This window comes from Notamacropus eugenii, chromosome 3 (genome assembly GCF_028372415.1).
Source record: "Notamacropus eugenii isolate mMacEug1 chromosome 3, mMacEug1.pri_v2, whole genome shotgun sequence".
Lineage (NCBI taxonomy): Eukaryota > Metazoa > Chordata > Mammalia > Diprotodontia > Macropodidae > Notamacropus > Notamacropus eugenii.
The window spans coordinates 193522726-193543580 of NC_092874.1; the positions used below are offsets into that span (position 1 = coordinate 193522726).

A 20855-nucleotide genomic window follows, 5' to 3' on the forward strand; every position below is an offset into this window, starting at 1 on the left:
CTAAAAGTTAGTTTTTCTTTTCTGTATTTGAGACTGAGTTTCCTTATCTTGCTAGACTGGAAGTGCAGCAACCACTCACAGGCTCCATTCCACTGCTGATCTGCATGGAAGCTTTGATCTACTGCTTCCGATCTGGTCTGGTTTGTCACTCCTTAGGCAGCCTTGTGGACCCCTACTGCAGGAGGCTTACCATACTGGTGCCAGACTTAGAGAGGACACTTTCTAAACTGTAGATCTACTGTGGCTCAAAACTTCTCAGCTTAACCTTCAGAGTGCAGTAAGGTTTAAGGTTTTGGGAAGGGAGAAGAGAGGAGGGGAGGGGAGAGGAGGAGAGGAATCTAGCCAGTAAAACCCAAGTTAACTAGGCATCTTCCGGCCATCCAAATTTACCTTTCTTTAGAGAGGAGAAGGAAGGGGAGGGGGAGACAGACAAGAGAGGAGGCGCTGAGTTACCCAGCTGGCTGGGTCCCCTTTCAGGCACCTGCATCTACTCACAGATTGCTGTGTTCATCCTTCGTTGCCAAAGAAGTCCATGCCTCAGAGAAATGATAACATGACTTGCACTTGACTTTGTTTTGAGTAAGGGAAGGCTATGCAAGGTCACCAGCCTTACTTCTCCTCCAGAGGTATCTGGGCTTAACCAATCCATCTTCTATTTTCAGTTGCTTACCTCTGGCTTTCTCACTTTGTCCCTTCAGCCTTTCTATTGTTGTGGTACATACTTTTCTCCTGCACGGATCCCAAGGGTGAGTATCCTAATCCTCCTTGATATAGGGGATATGGAGGCTTGAGTGTTTCTCTACTCAGATTAAATGCCAAAGAATAAGCTTGACCCTCACTCATTTTCTATTCCCTTTGCTTTAAACTAAATGTGTTCTCTGTCTGATTAAGGAAAAATAAGTACACTGGTAGGGACTCATGAGATACAGTTTTGAGTAGATACAGACCCACAAAGTAACTTGAGCCTGGGCCTGTCATGTCTAGGAAACTGACCATTCAAGTTGGTAGGGTGTAACCCCCTGGGGTTACAATAACAAGAATGAGTATTTCTTTAGCCTTTTATGGTTTACAAAACACTTTCGACAAGTATGTGAGGTAGATGGCACAAGATGAAAAAAACTAAATGACTTGCCCAAAGTTACCCAGCTAAGAAAGAATTTGTAGTTTTATCTTCTGACTTCTAAAGCCCAGTCTCTTTAATACGCTATGTTGCTTCTCATTGAAAAGAATGAAGACTTGTGGTTATGGTGCTGAGTAATACAGAGGCCTATGTTCAGGGCTCCATGTCTGTTTTCCAACTGGCAACTTCATTTGGACTTTAGTATATGTGGTTCCTGATAGAAACTGACACATGTTTCTCTGAGAAATATGCCACAGGCCAAGTGGAGTCCATTCTGCTATGATCAAACTACAAGTTGGTTATGATGTAGGATCCAAGGTATGTCTCCATGTCAAGAAAATGCCTCTTTGCCTCAAGGGTTTGTGGCTTCCCTGCTAATAGAGACAGACATACTGGCTGAGAAACTTCAATCTTTTTGCTCCTTGATCTAGTGAGGCCTACAGATCACCAGAGGAAGGCAGAGGCAATAAAATGCTAAGGTTCCTGTAACTCATGTGGAATAAGTACGAGTTGGTTCATTAAATGTCAGGCCTGGTTTTAGCACTGTTGTTCCTTCCTAAATGTTTAAGCTACCCTGAGGTGTGAGAAAGCCCCAAGTAGAAGCAGGTTCCTTAACAAAATCTTTCTGAAAATTTCTTTCAACCAAATTTGGGATGGGGAGGGGAGCGGAGTGAGGAAGTGTACGTCAGGGTGGACTAAGCATGAAAGATTTCTGTTTAAATCTTCCATCCACTGCTTTCGAGGGCTTCTTCATCTCCCAGCTGCTTAGGTTTGTAGAAACAAGGGGTGGGTGCTGGGGGCAAAGGAAGGAGGGAGAGAGAGAGAGGATGCAGGAGGTTTGCCAGATGTGTGAACATGGTTCCATCCTGAGGAAACATCTGCTTTCCTTTGTGAAACACATGGCACATCCTGAATGATGGATCTTGCTTTCTGGCTCCCTCTGCTGGCACTTATCACTTCTAGAGCTCTGATGGGCAGTGGGAAGATCCGTGTGACACACTAGGAGTTCTCCATGTCTTGGAGAACAATTACCTTGGCCACTTTTGATTATGCTGCCTGGGTTTCTCTCATCTTTGGCCTTGAAGGTGAATTGAGAGGGGAAATGAGACTATGGGATCATTGGTATTATGACTATGGGTTTCCTTGCCAATTTGATGGGAAAAGTGCAGTAAGAGGAAAGGGCCTAGAAGTGCAACAAAGGGGGTATAAGTTAGAAATGCTGAAGGTGGTGGCAAAGTAAGGGTGAAGGTGGTAAGTAACGAAATGTTCTCTGAAAGCCTATATCTGCCTGGAATGAGTTAGCTTCTGGTACCTGTGGAGTCAGGGCCTTTGTTTCTCTGAAGTTCCATTGTCCTCTAAGATGAGATGATGATTTGATTCTCATCAACATAACCACCATTTCGCAAAATGATCTACTGTGTGTGACTCTACTGAAGTCCCATTTTGGGGGGAAAAAGAGAAAAATAATTTTAATTTTCTAAAAAATAGTCCTACTCCACAATCTTTGTGTGATGGAAATAACCTTGGGGTCTTGAAGTTGGTGCCAGAGAGCCACAAGCTTTGGCAAGTTCTGTCAAGGTAGAAAGGCTCTGACTAATGGCTTAGCTATGGAAAATGGACTATTGCAATAATGTGTTGGTTAGTTTGCCTCCCACAGATCTCACCCTTCTCTAGCCTACCCTCCATTTAGCTACCAAAATGATCTTCTTAAAGCACAAGTCTAGTCATGTCACACACATACCACCCCCTCTTCAATACACTCCAGTGGCTCTGTATCACATCCAGAATAAAAAATAATGTCCTCTGTTTGCATTCAAAGCCCTTCATAACTTAATCACCCCACCCTACTGACTTTCCAAGTTTCTTATTTCTTTTACCGCCTTTTCCCCTTACGTATTCTTCAATCCAGGGACACTGGCCTCCTTATTCCTCCTTGAACAAGGTGTTCCCTCTCTTTTCATCAGGAATTTTCACTCATTGTCACTCATTAATTCTCCTCCTCCTCTTCAACATCTCCTGGGTTCCCATCTTCTCTAGGAAACCTTTCCCAATTCCTCTTAATTTTAAGACCTTCTTTCTTTTGATTAATTCCAATTTATCTTGTATGTAGCTTGTTGTTTGCAGGCTATCTTCTCCATTAAATTGTAATCTCCTTGAGGGCAGGCACAATTTTTGCCTGTTTTTGTATCCCTAGCTCTTAGCACATGGTACTTGGCATGTAGCAGGTGCTTGATAAATGTTTCTTGACTGACTGGACTGGACTGGAGGTTTCTAGGCTGAGCTTTGTTGCTAAATTGTTGTATTATCAAATTACTTCATGTCTCTGGGCTTTAATTCTCTCATTTGAATAAAATCATCTTCATCTAAGGATGATGATACTTGTCCTGATGACGGATACTTCAGAAGTTCACATTTCAAAAAGCTTGGACTACAGTATTGGAAACTTGAATTTTACCAAAGAGATTAGCAGACAAATTCTTGGTTAATTTGCAGCCTGGCTGGGGAGATTAAGGATACTAAATTCTGGTTTAGTTAAGATTCAAGGTCAGTGTGACCTTGGAAGAGTTCTTTGTATTCTCTGTGCTTCATTTTTCTAATCTGTAAAATTAGGTGGTTGGATTAGAGGTTTTTTTGAGGTTCTTTTCAGTTCTAACAGTCTTGGTAATGATCAAGGAGTAGCAGCTCAACCATGTCCCAGCAAAGGAGAAAGATCTGATCAGCTTCTTTATACTAAAGTGCTAATGGTTTGTGGTATTAACCCCAACTCAGGGTTATAGCTGAAAGCCTGATCTAGAACCTCAGCTAATTATGTAACCATGACAAAGACACTTTGACCTCTGTGAGTCTGTTTCCTCATCTGTGAAAAAGGAATAATAATGCTTGTATTGCCTGACTAACAAGAATTTTATAAGAAAAGTTTAATGTAAATTCCAATAGTTATTCAATGTTTACCTCACAGGAATGCAATTCCTAGGGGTATAATGTCAGCATCTGTGATCCTAGGTTTAAGGAGACGCTTTTTTTTTTTGGTTGCTTCTTTCCTAGTTCCCCTTAAATCATATCACATGAACAACTGTCAACTTCATCTAGGTGTATTGGTTAATTATCTAAATTATCTAATATTTCTAAATAATTATCTAAAAGATGTCCCCAAAGTACAGCTCTCTATCCCACTCTTCACACTGATTACAGATCCAAGGAATTTTCTGGAGTTGGGTTGACACATAAAGCTAGCCTAGGGCTGCATGAGAGGTCAGGGGTCTTCCCACTTTAAAGTCAGGCTGCTAAGTAGAGTGCCTAGGGTCTCAAGTTATTGCTATTTCTTCTCTTTTCCTAGATCCTTAGAGGAGAGACTGGAGAGTAGTCAAAGCAAAAATGTTTATCACTCAATCAACAAACATTTAATAAGGACATTAAGAACGATACCAGGCATTGGGAATCCAAAGTTAAAAATCAAATAGTACCTGTACTTAAGGAACTTATATTCTTTTATTATGGGGGGGGGGGTAGGTGAAGGGGAAGAGACTTGCGCATATATAGGCACATGCCTCCAGCTAAATACCTCTATATTTTCTAATCTGATGTTTGTGGTTACTGGATATATGCTGTATTGAAGAGCAGGGATCTCCATAGATCTGAAGTGAGGTGGAGATGAAGGGTAAACTTTGGAGGGGAAATAGAATCTGAGATAGGAATCAGTGGGTGTGTGGGATTAGAAAAAGAGGGTGTCAAGAAAAGGAGGAAGTTAGTTAATATACACTGGCAATACAAGGATGACAATTTGTCCCCAGCCCTTATTTGAACTATCTAAAATCAACTTGGAAATGCAGGGATAGGAGTCACCATTAGGAAAACAGTCCAATCCCTGATTTTTTTTTTAATTTCCTGTCTCTGGTTTGACCTTTCCATCCCCCTAAAAAAAATCACACATGTATTCCGTGCCTATTCACTCTGATCTCTGTTCTGATAGGGAAGAGGAAAGGAGAGCAACAACTTCATCTCTGAATTCGCAACAGAGGAGAGGAAAGCTGAATATATAGTTTAATGAGAATCCTAGATATTGGGGAAACAACTTCCAGAGATATCAAAGAAAGATGAAGCAGAATCTCATGCTTTAGGGGAATTCAACCCAGCACAAGAAGGATAAGAAGTTCTCAAGAAAGAAATTCTGAAAACATGAATAAAAATTATTTGGGGGAAAAAAGAGAAAGGATAGGGGCTCTCTAAAGAAATGAGTGTGGATGTTTAGAGAAATGACTGATCATCTTAGTTTTTAAAGACACAGAAGACAGAAGCATGAGCAGGTAACTGTGGATAAGTAGAAAAAGTGTGCCATGGTCCTGTAACAATAATGTGAGAAATTCTAACGCTCCAAATGAGCTATGTGATAAAGAGTGCTGAGGAGAGGAAAAAGGACTTTGTATATTATGCTGGTTAAAGATGATCAACAAGATATAGGCACCACTGGCCAATAGATGCAGGGCACTAAAGAGAAGGCAGAACTACTAAGTACCTAATTTGCTATTATTTATTCTTTAAAGGAAAACTATCTCTGGTCTGTAAAAGAGAGGGGAAAAAATGTTTACAAAGATTTGAAAACCAAAATGAGTGAGGAGATAAGGAATAGCTAACTTCCCCTGGTGGGTTCTTCCAACAGATTCAGATGGCCTACATCACAGGGCCCTGAAAGAATTCGCATATGTATTTACTGATCCAGTTAGTGATCATTGAGACTGTGGAGAATGGGAGAAGTGCCACAAAAAGGGAACATGTTGTTCTGATTTTCAAAAAAAGAGGGAAAAGTCTGCAAACTATAGGCCAGGGAACTTGACTTCTATTATTAGCAAAATTCTAGGAGATGTTATCGAAAGGATGGTTTCTGAAACCACGAAAGGGAAGTGGTGATCATTAAAAGCCAGCATTGGCTTTTAGCCATGCCAGACATCTTATTTCCTTATTTTACCAATTTACTATGATGATAAATTAGAGGAATAGTATAAAGAGTTTGCATTTTTTTAAAAAAAATGCTATTCCTATAGATTATGTAGAGAGATATTGGTCAGATAATAGTGTACTTAAGTGGATGGAACTAGTTGAATGACTAGATTGAAGGAGTAGTCATTAATGGATGGATATCAAAGGAAAGTCATTGCGTCTATGAAGTAGTTTAGGAATAGGAAGCCCACCCTGAAGGAGGCATCCATCCATCAAAGGACCCCAAATTTAGGTAACAGATCTGTTAGAAGGACTGCTCTCTTGGGGATTAACAAGCTGGGTTAACATGAGCAGTGCCTTAACCTCTCAAGCAACTCTCTAATATGACAGGTTACAGAACAGTTGTCAACCTGTATTGGTGGAAGGAGTTTCCACACTGAAAGGTCTTTCACCCATGAAATCATATATTCAGACAAGAACAAAATTAACCCTAAGTACCTACTTCAAAGGGTTATTGTAATCATAAGTTTTATGAACTATGTAGTTTAATTACAAACTATTATGATGATTACATGGGCACGAATAGAGGAGAGAATGGGTTTGACTGTACAAATATGTATGTCCTGTGGGACCATGACATTCCATCTTCTCATTCTGTGTGTTTTTACTGACTATTCCCCATGATGCAATACTCTATCTCCTATTCTCCACATACTGACTTCCCTGAAGTCTTAGCTAAAATCCCACCTCTGCAAGAAGCCTTTTCCAGTCCCCCTTAATGCTACGGCCTTTGTGATTATATTTGATTTATCCTATAAATACCTTGTTTGTACAAAGTTGTTTGCATGTTTTCCCTCCACCCCCACCCCCATTAAAAGTGTATGCTTCTTGAGGGCAAGGATTATTTTTTTTTTGCTTTGTATCTTCTGTGCTTAGTACAGTACAATACCTAGCACATAATAGATACTTAAGAATTGCTGGTAGACTTGACTCCAATATACTTTTCTACCCCAATGCCAAATACAAAGGACCAGCCTCTACTTGTGGAGGAGGGCACAGATTTATTCATTTTGGCCACAGAGGGCAGAAAGGGTCAATGGGTAGAAGATTCAGGAAAGTTCAACAAAAGGAAAAGCTTCCTAAGGAGACTTAAATCCTAAAAGAGTTAAAGCTTAAGAGATGTAGACCCACTATTCTTATGACCTTTATGAGCCAAAATCTCAAACTGAACCCAGAAGCAGAAAGCTCCATTACTTTGTCCCCAATGGAATCATTCCCAACAGAGTCTATACACCAAGACCAGAAGGTAACAGGCCTGGTGGAACATCACCAGAGAACATCTGTGACCCTGTAAGGCCATGAAGTGTCCTTCTACATATGTGGCCACTTGTGTTCTGGGTACGTGTACTCACCCATGTGTGTTTTCTAGGAGTTTTCATGGAGGGCAAGGGTGAGTAATAATATTGTATCAAAAATACCTGAAAATTATAAATGTTCTAGGTTTATATAGCTCCGTATATTTATATGTACATATGTTTATATATAATATGACATATACAAATATAAAATATTTGAGGGAAAATATGTTTTCAGTTTGGCAGGGAATGCTTTTATGGCTATTTCTCTTGGTATGCTTTTTCATTAAAATGCCTTTGATTTGGGTCCTGTGGTCCCACTGGGTCCCATCGGTGGGGATGCATGTGCTATTTTTTTTCTTTCTCTTGTGTAAGTGCAGACCCTCAGCACACCTTGAATGCATGGGGTAGCTCTCTGAGGGCCTCCAGAAGCTACTGATTGGAGTCACTGCCAGAAGCTGGAGTACCTTCAATAACAGAAAGTATCAGGAAAGAAGAGGTTTTAACTTGTAAGTTCCCTCTAACTCCTCAATTTATTATGAGCCATCCATGTTTCCATTTTCCCTTCAACATGTCCTGCCTGCTCAAACCTGTGTTATTTCTCAATAACAATAATTTTATCCCATCGTGGAGCTGCCAACACATTTTACCTATAACAACCTAGTGGAGGTGTTTTTAATCCTGTTTTATTATTGTTGAGTTGTGTCTGATTCTTTGTGACCCTACTTGGGGTTTTCTTGGCACAGATACTGGAGTGATTTGCCATTTCCTTCTCCAGCTCATTTTACAGATGTTCCTCACCTGAGACAAACAGGATTAAGTGAATTGCCCAGGGTCACCCAGAACTCGGATCTTTCTGGCTTGATAGAGTCACCTAGCTGCCTTTCCCTGTTTTACAGTTGAGAAAAAGGAAGATTAGAGAAATTCATTGTTGTGATTATGATTACACTATTAAGAAATGCTGCATCTGGGATTTGAACCTCAGAATCTCTAGGTCTGAAGGTACTTCCGATGTCATTTAGTCCAACTCTTGCCCACACAGGACTCTTCACTGCAACATTCCCCAAAGTTGTTATTCAGTACTTGTTTCAAGATCTCCCATGCTTCTGAGGCAGCTCATTCCACTTTGGGAAAGTTCTAATTGCAAGACAATTTTTCCCTACATGAAACCTCCCTACATGTGACCATGGCGGGGCTCTCCTAATTCTAAGTCCTCTGTACCATGCTGTCTCTCCAAGGCCACTGATCCTTCATGTAGACTGAAAAAGTACACCTCCACTATAATGTCATTCCATCAACCACCCTCCATGTTTTTCACTTTAATGTGCTTTTTTTGTATTTTTGTCAAGCCAGTTAATGACATTGGGGAAGATATGCCTGTATTTTTTTATGTGAAGGAAGCAGGTAAGAAACATAAACACACCTTTTATGAAGACTTTTATTTTATTATTTTCAACCTGTACCATGATAAGATGATGGTTTAGCATACAATTTGGGTAATCTCAATTAAATGGTTTTGCATTCTCACCTCCACATGTCTAGGTTACCTGTAACAGTAAGACCCATAACAATTGTAGTGGATGGGGGGGAACAAGGAAAGTTGTGTGAGATGGCGATGGTCTTAGGGCAAAAGCTTGGGGTGAGGGAAAAGGAAAATAGGGACATCTGGGCAGTGCTATCAGGGATAGCATAAAGCTTTTACTGGTCTTCTTTTATGGCCCCATTACTTTCTGGGTTCCTGCTAAGCAAAAGGTTTTGGTATCTGAGAGAGGACTTGGGTGGAGGGGAAGGAGAGAAAGGTTCCTATGATCTTAGAACTCTGGAACTCTGTGGGGAGAGATCATTGCTGTTAGCCTGATCAGCTCATAAATGTTACCAGTCTCAAGAGGGTCTGAAAGAAATTTAAGTTTCATGTTCTTGAGAAGCAGCAGCATGTTTGTCTCTCCTTTTCTCTCTCGAGTTTTCTCTCTTGCTTTTTAGTTTCAAGATCCTATGAGACAGGAAAAATATGGGCAGAAGCACACATCTACCCCCACACACCTCTATGTAGAAAATCTGTGTGCTCTGATGTGTGAGTGTGTGTCAGTCTCTCTAGCGGTGGGTCCTCCACATTTGTGTCTGCCCGGTTACCTCTAAGCATCACACGACGGTGTGCTGGGAGGTGGATGACACATGACTGCCCCTCTGACTCCTCCTCTGACTCTGGCTGGTGTGGGGGCTCACGTGAGGGCTGGAGTGGCGGCTGGAGCGGCAACTGGAGAGGCGGCTGGAGTGGCGAGTGCTGCGAGTGGGGCTCTTGGGACTGCCACGCTCTCCCTGGCTCTGGCTTCTCTGGGAAGAGTCCGTCATCTTCAATTTCTCATTCTCCTCTTTCAGGAAGAAGTCCACCAGCAGGCTCTTCTCTTTTTTGATCTGATCACTGATGTCCTTGGGAATGTCTGGGATCATCCAGTCCACAAGGACGCTGAGGAACATCACAAGGTTCTGCCCAAGGCAAGAAAGGAGTTGGGGGAAAACAGACAGCATAAAGTGAACACTGGCAGGTTTTAAATAGTGTAGTGGGAAGGGCAAATTGGACTCTGGGTCAGCAGACCCAAACTGAGTCTTAGGTCTGACATTCCCCAGCTATGTGACCTTATCTGGCACTTTCCCTCTCCAGGCTTCTTTCCTTATCCCTAAAGTGAGGGATGATCTTTGATATCCTACCCCTTCTACACATAAGTCCTGCAGTATTAATAGGAGGTTAGCTGCTTCCTTCTTTGCAGCACAGTTTTTCTAATCCCCCTATTTTTGTAATTCCTACACACTTCTTCTTTTACTGGTCCTTTCAAACATCTTCCTTGCTGCCTCTGCCTACTTCAAAATGTTCTGTGCTCCTGCTGCTGGGCATGTGCATAGTGTTATTTCTTTCACCTTTCTAAGATGACTTACTGTTGCCCACCATTGCCTTATGATCTTTGAGGATTACCACCTATTGGTGGTCGCCTTACTCTTTCATCTTTCATAATACCCTGGCCAGGTACCAACTATACTACCCAAGCTGGACTTTTTGTGACATCCCATTAATCTCCCTTCTCTCTTATCTCTTAACCTCAGTCTAGGACCACATACGGTATAATCTCCCACCTGCATATTGCTTCAGATCTTTAGAGGGAAAACTTTGTAACAATTACAATGCTTACACAGCTGTTAGGAGGTTACAAAGCACCTTCACCATTTCAACTAGGTAGAACAGGTATTATTGTTTCCACTTTACAGATAAGAAAGCTAAGGTTCCAAGAGGATTGCTTGTGGTCCTAGAACTAAGCAAAGATTTGATTGCAAGTCTTGTGATTCTAAGGTCAATGTCCCTTACTCTAGACTTTTCTACCCTTCATCAAGTCACTCTTCTGTCAGTATAATTATCTACCCACCTTTCCCCCAAAAAACTCTTTCAACAACTTTGTTTACATTTTTTTTATTAAATGCAGAGCAATAAGAGTAACTCACACTTCTATAATTCTTAAAGTACTTTGACACCTCTTAACTCTGTGACCTCTGAACACCTTGGACTCTCACCACATTCTCTAAGATATTTAGTTGCAGAACAGGTACTGAACCGTATCATATATACAAGTTATGTACTCTGTAGGAGTTAAATCATAGATCCAGGCCAAAAACACAGGAAATTTTTTAAACAAACTTCTTTCCTAAAAATAATCTTGTGAGGTATATTTCTCTGTCTTGTCTTCCCTAGTGAACAGTGATGAAAGCCAGTGATGGAGTCTCAAATTCTGTTATCTTGGGGCCTTTTTCTACCTTTAAAATGCTGTAAGTCTTATGATTCTAATATCTTTCTTATGCCTCAAGGGTCTAATGGTCTCATATTTCACAGGGTACGGTTATCTAAGAAAGCTGAGGAGTACTCAGAAATGAAATGTCAGCAGTAACAAGCAGAAACCCCAAAGACCAATTTGAGTGTAAGGGGAACTCATCAACCAAATCTGATTCAAAAAAAATAAATGGATATAGGGAGTGGAAGAAAAGGTAAATTACTGAGGACAGACATGTAAGAATAGGATCATAAATGATAATACTAAGAATGAGCTATGGTTGATGGATACTAAAGCCAAAACAAGATGGCTTTAAAAAAAAAAAAAGCTATTTTGGAGAAAATGATAATGGATGAAGGTAAGAAGGCAGAAATACTCAACACTTATTTTGCTTCTCTTTTGTCTTCCAGGGAGAATGATCTTTGTTCTTGGAAATGTAGAACAAAAAATGGTTATTAAGGAGTAGAAATTCATTGTAAGGTATCAATTAGCTGCCTCGATGGTCACCCTACCCAAAATAATTACATCTTCAGGTATTGAAATAAAGGTTAAATATCATAATTTTCAAAACAGGGGAGGAGTCTAGAAATTATGGGCCAATGAGTAGAACTGTGAGTCCTCAAAAAACTGTAAAACACATTATTCAAAGGACTGATTTGGGGGTCGTCAGAAAGGCAAGCAGTGCTCACCAGAAACCAGCACTACATCAAGAACAGGCCATGCTTTTTTGCCATGTCATGACTAGCCTGGTAGTTAAGATAAATAATAGGAGCAGAATATTTTTACATTTCTCCATCTTGTCTACCAGAGAGTTTGAGGCAGGCAATGAACAAAAGTGGCATTTTAAGTTCTTTGAGGCAGGAGAAGATCAAAGAAGGGATATGCCTTCTGCTGGTGGTACACAGAATGTTAATAATAGGTACGAGAAGGCAGAACTGCTTAATATTTATTTTGCTTATGTGTTTTCTCCTAGGGATGGGAGATCTTTCAATTAAAAAGAACCAAACAAAAATTGGTCAACAGTAAGTTGGCACCCAATGTAAGCAAGGAGATAGTAACAGATCAGTTAATTGCTCCTGCTGAGTTGTTCCACCAGACCCAGTTTACTGAAAGAACTGGCAGATATAATTAAATTAATAAGCTACAGTTAGTAATCTTTCAAACGTATCAGAGAGGTTCTAGAATACTGCACAAGCACAAATATTGTCTTATTTAAAAAATAATAGACTATAACTTGCAAACTCTAGTAAGTGAGCTTGACATTGATTACTGTTAGAATTGTAGAATGTATTATTAAAAAGATATAAAGCATTTAGAAAATGTAGTGATCACTAAGAGAAAATTTTATCAAGGCAGGTCATGCAAGACTAACCTCATTTCAGAGAAATGCAGGTAATAGAACTTATCTAGAGTTTATCAAAGCACCTGATAGTCTCTCATGCTGTCTTCATGGAAAAGATGGGGGCAACTTGGGTGATGTGATTATACAGTTATATCTAGATTTGGATGTGGTTAAATGACTGAACCCAAAGAATTCCATTAATGAATCAATGTCAACTTGGAAGAAAGTCTATAATAGAGTGTTCTAGGGATCTACCTTTGATTTTATTATGTTGTTCAACATTTTTGTCAGTGATTTGGATAAAGGCACAGATGATACATAAACATGTGATACAAAATTTGAAAGAATAGCTTACGTTTTTTACAAGAGTGTTAGGAACTAAAAAGTTCTTGACAAGCTAAAATGATGGGTCACATTTGGATAAGATAAAATTTAATTTATCTTTATTAATAATAAAATAATAATAAGATAAAAATTTAATAGAATTAAATGTAATGTTCTAAGAAGTAGTGGAGTTGCTAGAGGGTTAGCCTCTAAGTCAGGAAAATCTCCTTCTGAAACTAGCTGCATGACCCTGAAGAAGTTACTTGAGCTCTAGGTGATGCTTTGAGGTTCTTAGTTGGAAAAAAAAGGTGCTTACTTGCATGGTAGAGGGAATTTCCTCATTTGGTAGTTTCCTATATCAATGAAATCACAGGTATGATCCCTATCCCCACCCTAAATGTAAAGTTCTATACTTGTGTTTAAAAAAAAACCTAAATTTTACAAATACAGGATTAGAAAATATAACTAGATAATCATTCATCTGAAAAAGTTATGGAGGTCTTAGTGGGCTACAAGATCAATATTAGACAAGGATGTGATATTGAAGTCAAAGATTCTAATGTTAATTTCAACTTAATTTGAGGAGGCCATAGTGGCCACAACATGGGGCAGTTCCACTACACTCTGTCCTGGTCATTCCTGTGTTAATTCCTGGAAATTGCATTTTGGGAAGATATAAACTAAGATGGCAAGGGACCTGGCAATCATATCATACAGAGACTGAGTGTTTACCCTAGAGAAGAAAAGGAGCAGGGGACTGAAGAACAGGATAGGACATGATTATTATATTCAATAGTTGAAGGCTGCCATGGGGAAGAGGGATCAGACATTTTGTGCCTAGCTACAGGGCAGGATAGATCTAAGGGCACTGAATGGAAGTTACACAGAGGAAGATTGAGGCTTGATACACAGAAAAACTCCCTGATGATCAGAAATGTCTCAAAGTAGAATGGGAGGTAAGGGGTTCCTTTTCACAGAAAATCTTTTTAGAAAGAGCCTGAATAATCAGCTGCAGAAAGGTTGTAGTAGAGGGTCTATTTTTAGTGTGTATCAGATGTGAAAACCTCCCTAATGGTTCTTCCAGTTCTGAGACTCAGTGATTCCATGCTTGGGGTTTGCTCTACCTAAACCTTGTCAGTTCAGTGAGCTCTTGTACAAGTAATCTGTTTCTTCTAGGAATCTGGGGCTGCACTAGAGAAATGTTATTTCACAGTCAGCTTGTAACATAAGAGAAATGTGACATGGTAAAGTTAGGAGTGTCTTGGGGGCAGGGGGGGCTGAGCACTTTTTCAAATATATCTCACCATCTTTTAGTGGAAAGAATGGTTGTCTTCTTTGAGTGAAAGACTAGATTCTCTAGTCTATAGGATGAAGGGATATTGAGGGGGGAGTACGTGGGATACCTTAGAGCCCTCCAGAGACCCCCCTTCAGGGAGTACAAAAGCCTTAGGGAGCCATAGAAAAAAAGAATATGCCCCTTGCACTCCTCTTTGCTTGTCAGATGCTGCGGATCTGAGTGGGAATCTGGGGCCCTCTGGCTCAGCATCGCAACTGGAGCCACAGCTATTGTCAGAGATAAGGGATCAGGGGCTCAGGTTTGCTATTCAGCCAAAATCTGCCTTTCATAGCCCCTTCCTACCAGATGTCTCAGGGAGTAAAATAATACCAAAATGAAGGAATGGAGGGAAAAGTGAAGAGTCAGGAACATAGCTCTTTGCTCAGGTTAGTGAGAGAGAAAGGTAATTTGTCTGAGTTAAGAGTTGGGAATCTTTTTTCCCCCTGCTTCTCTCCCCTACTCCCCATTTTTAGCTCTCCCTTGTGTTAAGTGGGAAACCATAGTTTCCCACCAGGCCACATCTGCCTCATTACTTGGCCTTTTCCCTTGCTTCTTTTTCTGGGAAGTCTATTTCCTTCAGAAAAGCCTCCCTGATGCTTCCTTGTCTCCTCTGACTAAAGATTCAGGAGACATCTGACTTGTGACCCAGAGACTCACACGAATATGACAAGGAAGGCAGCCAACATTTTTTTTCTATTTTTTTCTTTCTTTTTATTCATTTTCTTTATACTGGCTGCTGAATTTCCACTTGGCCAGCCTAAATTCAGGTGAAACTCTGGATCTTGATGGGGGAAGGGCAGGAGAGAAGACAGTGAAAGGGGGATGTGGGGGTGGTGGTGGAGTGAATCAGGGTTATATTTGATCCACCCAGCTGACTTACCTGGAAGATGATGACAAAAGCCAAACGGGCAGACAAGACAGACCAGTACTGCTTTGAAAATTCGTATTGGTTTGGGGCCCATGGTGGCTCTCGGTAATCCTTAAATCTGTCCAGGGAGAAAAGGTGAAGATTAAAGCTAGAACAAGAATTGGGTGGAGGATTAATTCAGTGCAGTATCTCTCTGGATGAAACCCCTAAGTAGAGACAGCAGTGAGGCCCTGCAGGAATACTTGCCTTTAATGAGCAATAAGAAATAGCTCACATTTAGGTAGTACTACATTCATAAGAACAATGAGATAGGCCATGGGAATATAACTTATTCTTATTTTATACATAACCATGGCTCCCTGGCTACTTCTTGGAGAGAACTGTCATAGAGATGTCAGACTCCACAAAGAAAGAATAGTCTCTGTCCCCTTGTGTGTCACCTGGAAAGAAGGAAAACAGGTAGGGCTGAGCACATGTATCAGATCTCTCGGCTCCTAAACCTCTTCTTCCTCCAGGACTTGTGGAGATTGTGGACATGGGATGGTAGTAACCAGATATGCTCCTGGCCTACCCCTATCCTTCTTCCTCCTCAGGAGAGGAAAAGACCATAATGTCTGACCCTATTGCCAGCCCAAAGTGGCCAAATCTCATTTCTGTTGTTTACTTCCTAATTGGGTCCTTCCCTCATGTATCATAAAGAAAACTATGGTAGGCACTTAGATCCTTGTTGGATATGGAGATATGGGAAGAGATTTGATCCCTTTCAAGAAATGAGTGACATCTCTATTTCAGCATGGCAGAGGGGAGGACTAGAAACTGACTCTGCTTGGATTTGCCCACCAACAAGATATAACCATGTCCTTAAAACACAATTTCTGGATAAATAAAGGAGTCTATAAACATATACCATAATTTCCATACCCCTACACCTAACATATAGATTTGCCTTTGAGGCAATGGTTCATAATGTGGATAAACCTGATGAAAGGAACATTCTGAGCCAACATCTCCTTGACCAACCTCACATAAAGGGATATTGGGTACTCAGAGGAATCGTCTTAAATGGGACTTTTTCCTTAACCACGTCAATCCCCATTTATTGTTATTACAAGGACTTCATGGTCTAACATCTATTACAACCCTCCATTTACATATCCTCCAAGGGACCATTATCACATATGGATTAAGCTCTCAGAAGCATAGTTATTTGCTTATGGTCAAATACAACTAGTAAGAATTGGAGCTAGGATTTGAACGCTGCTTTCCTGACTTACTTTCTGCTGTGTAAGAAGGGAAAGAAGGTAGAATTCTTGCTCCAGCCTTCCTGGAATATAGAAGAAGCATCTAGGTGGATAGAGTGCTACCCTTTGAGCCAGAAAGACCTGGGTTCAAATTCAGTTTCAGACATTTGCAAACTACAAAGCTGGGCAAATCACTAAACCTCTCCCAGCCTTAGTTTCTTCATCTGCAAAATCATCTATCTCTCAGTGACAATAAAATGAAATATTTGTAAAGTGTTTTTCAAACTTGTATTGCTTAAAAGCAATATAAATGTTGTTACCAATTATTATTATCATTTTTATATATATTCTATCACATTCTCTTCCAGGACCCTTGGTAGCCTCCTACAATTCCACCTCTCCCAGTTGCCTTGGCTGAATCTACATGGTAAGAAGGAAAACACTTGCTAGAGAAAGAAGGGAATATCTTAGCCCTGATGCCCTGGGAAGACACTACTCCAAAGTCAAACCCCTTGGATAAAACCTACCTGAATTCGTTTCTCAATGATTAACAAATGTCTACCCCATCGTACTGTCCCTACCCAGTGATCTGAACCCGAGAGCCAGTGTTCAAGCTCTGTTCTCCATTCCCACTGCCTGTTCCCCTGTTTCCATCCACTCCTTCACATCCCACTCTAAATCTTTCTACCCCTTTCAGTGTACATTTTGGAATGCCTGCTTCATAAACAACACACTTCCTTTTTCCTTTCTCATGTCTTTTATCTTCTTGCATTCACCAAGATGTGATTCCCTCCATTATCATAAAGCTTCCCTGGCCTCTCTTTCCAGCATCGATTACACTGTTTCACCTGTACCCTTACTTGACTATTCATGGTGGGGTAGTTGAAATATCTCTTTGCTACTTCGAGACTTTCCCTCTACGCCTGTCACTTCATCACTTCTCCTTTGAGGTTCATTCAATCCATATTTACTCACCTAATCAATATTCTAGTAACTTATCTATCAACCAACATCCTTCTTTCATCGACAAGCTTGTCTCACAGGCTTTTCCTCTTCCTCAATTTCTGTCCTCATACTAGGGGACTTCAAAATCATATTGATTCATCCTCAAATACTCTAACCTTCTAGTTCCCCAATGTACTCACTTCCTAGGACCTACTCCTCCGCCCTTCCTCAGCTACCAACAGATGGTCCCTTCATATTGCCACTATGTACAAATACTCCACTTCCATGTTTATGAACTGTCTTCTTTTTATTAATGGTATCCCCAGAGCTTAGCATAGTGTCTGACACATAGTAGGTGCTTAATAAATTTTTAGTAGATTGGATGATGTATAAAATTCCCTTGTCTGAACATAATCTGTTGTCATTACCCCTCTTCCTCTACCTTGCAACCTGTAACCCTATGATTCTGTTCATCACTCCACCCTCCAATCTCTCCAACCCTTGATTCTTTCTCAGACCATCAGCCCTGCACTGGCTACATTCTTATCCATGATCCTTCTTGGTCTTTTGGTGAAACTAGATCAACTCTACGTTGTCCTTTTCTTTCTAGAGTTCCTTGTTCTCTCATTGCCAAATGCGCCCTGCCAAGTCTTAGATTACACCTGCCATCTACTGCCTTCACCCTTATCCATGGGCTGGTCAGTGAAACTGGAGAAATTCATAAAACTATGTTGACTGGGTCCATTACAAATGTATATTGTGTGCTGTCAACTGGGCTCTCACTATAGTAAGGCAATTTTTGTACACTTCCTAATTGGTTCACTACCTACTCACCACAGCTGTTTGTCTAAATCTTTTTCTCCTTCCTTAAACCTCTTGTGGCTCCCTCTCCCTACACCCTTTTAAATGAGAACTTTGAGGCTATTTACTGAGAGATCCGTTTTCTCCTCTCTTCTTCAGAGCACATCCCTCTGATGGCTTCTGCCACCTTCTCTTCTTTCACCCTTTTCTCATGTGAAGAGGTGGTCCTTCTCCTTGCCAAGGCAAACCCACTATCATGAACAAGTGATTTCATTGTCTTCAGGAGATTACTCCCTATAGCATCAGACCAATCTTCAGTCTCTTCCTATATATCAGTTACTTCCTTATTGCCTACGAATATACCCATGTCTCCTCATCCTCAAAAAAACCTTCATTTGATCTATTATCCCTAATATTGGCCTATATTTCTCCTCCTTTTTGTGACTAAACTCTTAGAGAAGGGCATCTATAATAGGTACTCCCACTTCCTTTCCTCTCAGTTTTCTTTTTTTTAATTTTATTTTTAATTTATGGAAAAAACAAGTATTTTATAGCATAGTACAATAAAAAGGCAATTGCATATGAAACTTTAAATTTATTATACACAACTTACTATTCCTTTCAAATATACAACAAAATTATTGTGCAATTTTTTTTCTTTTTTTTCTTCCCTTCCTGTGCCCTCCCCCTGTCACCTTAGAGATGGCTACCATTACTTTTATTTATCAGTTCTTTCTCTGAACACAAAGAGCATCTTTCATCATATGTCTGTTAGAGTTAATTTGGGTATTTGTAATAGACAAAATAACTTGTTTGCTCAAACTATTTAAAACAATATTGCTGTTACTGTATACAGTGTTCTCGTTGTTCTGCTTATTTCACTCTTCATTATTTCCTATGATTCCTTCCATGTTTTTTTTTCTAAACTCATTGAATTTATTTCTTATAGCACAGTAGTATTCCATCACAATCACTGTCTTGACTCTACAGACTGGTTTCTGACCTAATCAATCAAAAGAAATTACTCTTCAAAGTTACCAATGATCTCTTACTGTCCAAATCTAATGCCATTTTCTTAATCTTTATCATATTTGACTTTTTTCTGCCTTTGATGCTATTGATCACCCTCTTCTTGATATTCTTTTCTAAAACTAATCTGTCTTCTGCTTTTTTCTACTTTTCTTTTCAGTCATGTCTGACTCTGTGGATCTATTGGTCAGTTTCTTTTGATGGATCTTCATCCAGGTCATGTCCATTAACCATAGGTGCCCCCTAAGGCTTCCTCCTGGGACCTCTGTATTCCTCCCTCTGTGCTATTACTTTTGATGATCTTACCAGCCTCCATAGGTTCAGTTATCATCTCTATGGTGATGATTCTCAGCTCTACTAACCTGGCTTTAGCCTCTTTTCTGACTTCCAGTCTCTAATCTCCAATTGATTATCTGACATCTTTACGTAATATCCTGCAGATGTCTTAACTCTGTATGTCTAAAACTAGACTAATGTTTATGCCTTCTGTTATATGTATATCTCCAAATTATTCTGACTATAAATTTTTGTACATAGCTATTTGAATGTTATTTACCCCCATCAAATTGTAAGGTCCTTGAGAGGAGGGAATTTTTTTTTTTGCCTTTCTTTGTATCCCCGGAGCTTAATTACAGTTCTTGGCAACCAATAGGTACTTAATAAATGGTTATTGACTTGACTTACAAGCATTCTTTCCATTAGGCCAAAATGAGAAGGGGTCACCAGGTCAACTGACAAAAGCTTGAGGGCCAAAGTAGCCAAAAGTCTGATGCCCCACTGTGTACTATGGTGAGCCTGGGTTCTTGAAGGCTTTGCCAGTGGATCCCAATCCCAATCCCTAGTAAGTTGTACCAAGCAACAAAACATTTGAATACAGATTGTGCCAGTGATATTGAAGTCTAGCTGCATAGAGAGAAGCTCATTACCATAAAGTTGATTATCAGGTGATGATTTATTTTGTTTGTTTGTCACAGAAGTTCATGAAATTACCTAAGAGAGACTGTAATTTGTTTTGGTGGAAAGAGCATCAACATACATGACATAAGGGGGTCTTCTGAAATCTTAAAATTGAAGAAGTGGTAGAAAGATCTCTCAAGTTCTAGGCACTGCCATTTGCTGAGACCCTGAGCAATTATTCTTCACATTTAATTTCTCTCACTCCTGGTTTCCTCATCTATAAAATAAAAGGCTTGGAATAGTTGAATTTAAGGAGTTGAATCTAACTCCAAAATTATACATTATATGCTTTTAAATTCCATACTTCCAAAGAATCTCTTAACCTAGAAATAATATTTTCCAAATTCTTCCCCAGTATCTTAGACATATGTTAGCGATCTGTGGTGTATTAGAGGAGGGCAGGTACTGCTGTATTTGTAATCATCTTGAAAAAATACATAATTCATCTATCTTGTTTCCCCTATAAATTCCCTATAAATTCTTGAGAACAGGGTCCACGTTTCTTTCATTTTGTGCACCTAGTACAATGTTCTATATCCTGTGGTCTCTGTGATAGTTTACAAAACAATTTTTAAGAGTAGCCCTGGGAATTTATTATTTGCAGGGCAACTAGGTGAACAGAGTACTGGGTTTGGAACCAGGAAGACTCAGCTTCAAGAGTTCCAATCTGACCTTAGACATTTACTTGCTGTGTGACTTTGGGCAAATCATTTAACTCTGTTTGCCTCAGTTTCCTCATCTGTAAAATGAGCTGGAGAAGGAAATGGCAAACCACTCCAGTATTCACCAA

At 40.0% G+C, this 20855-nt stretch overlaps 1 protein-coding gene across 4 annotated transcripts in view; it reads right to left on the reverse strand.

Moving 5' to 3' along the window:
• Nucleotides 1-8834: 8834 nt before the first annotated feature.
• ANO2 (anoctamin 2) overlaps nt 8835-20855 on the reverse strand; it is a 578869-nt gene continuing 566848 nt past the window's right edge. For all 4 annotated transcript variants that reach the window (XM_072653705.1, XM_072653706.1, XM_072653707.1 and 1 more), the window contains 2 exons: nt 15105-15210; nt 8835-9894 (listed from right to left, as the gene is read on the reverse strand). In XM_072653705.1, coding sequence (XP_072509806.1) covers nt 9550-9894; nt 15105-15210 — 451 coding nt within the window. In that variant the 3' untranslated portion in view covers nt 8835-9549. The remainder of the gene's footprint in view (nt 9895-15104; nt 15211-20855) is intronic.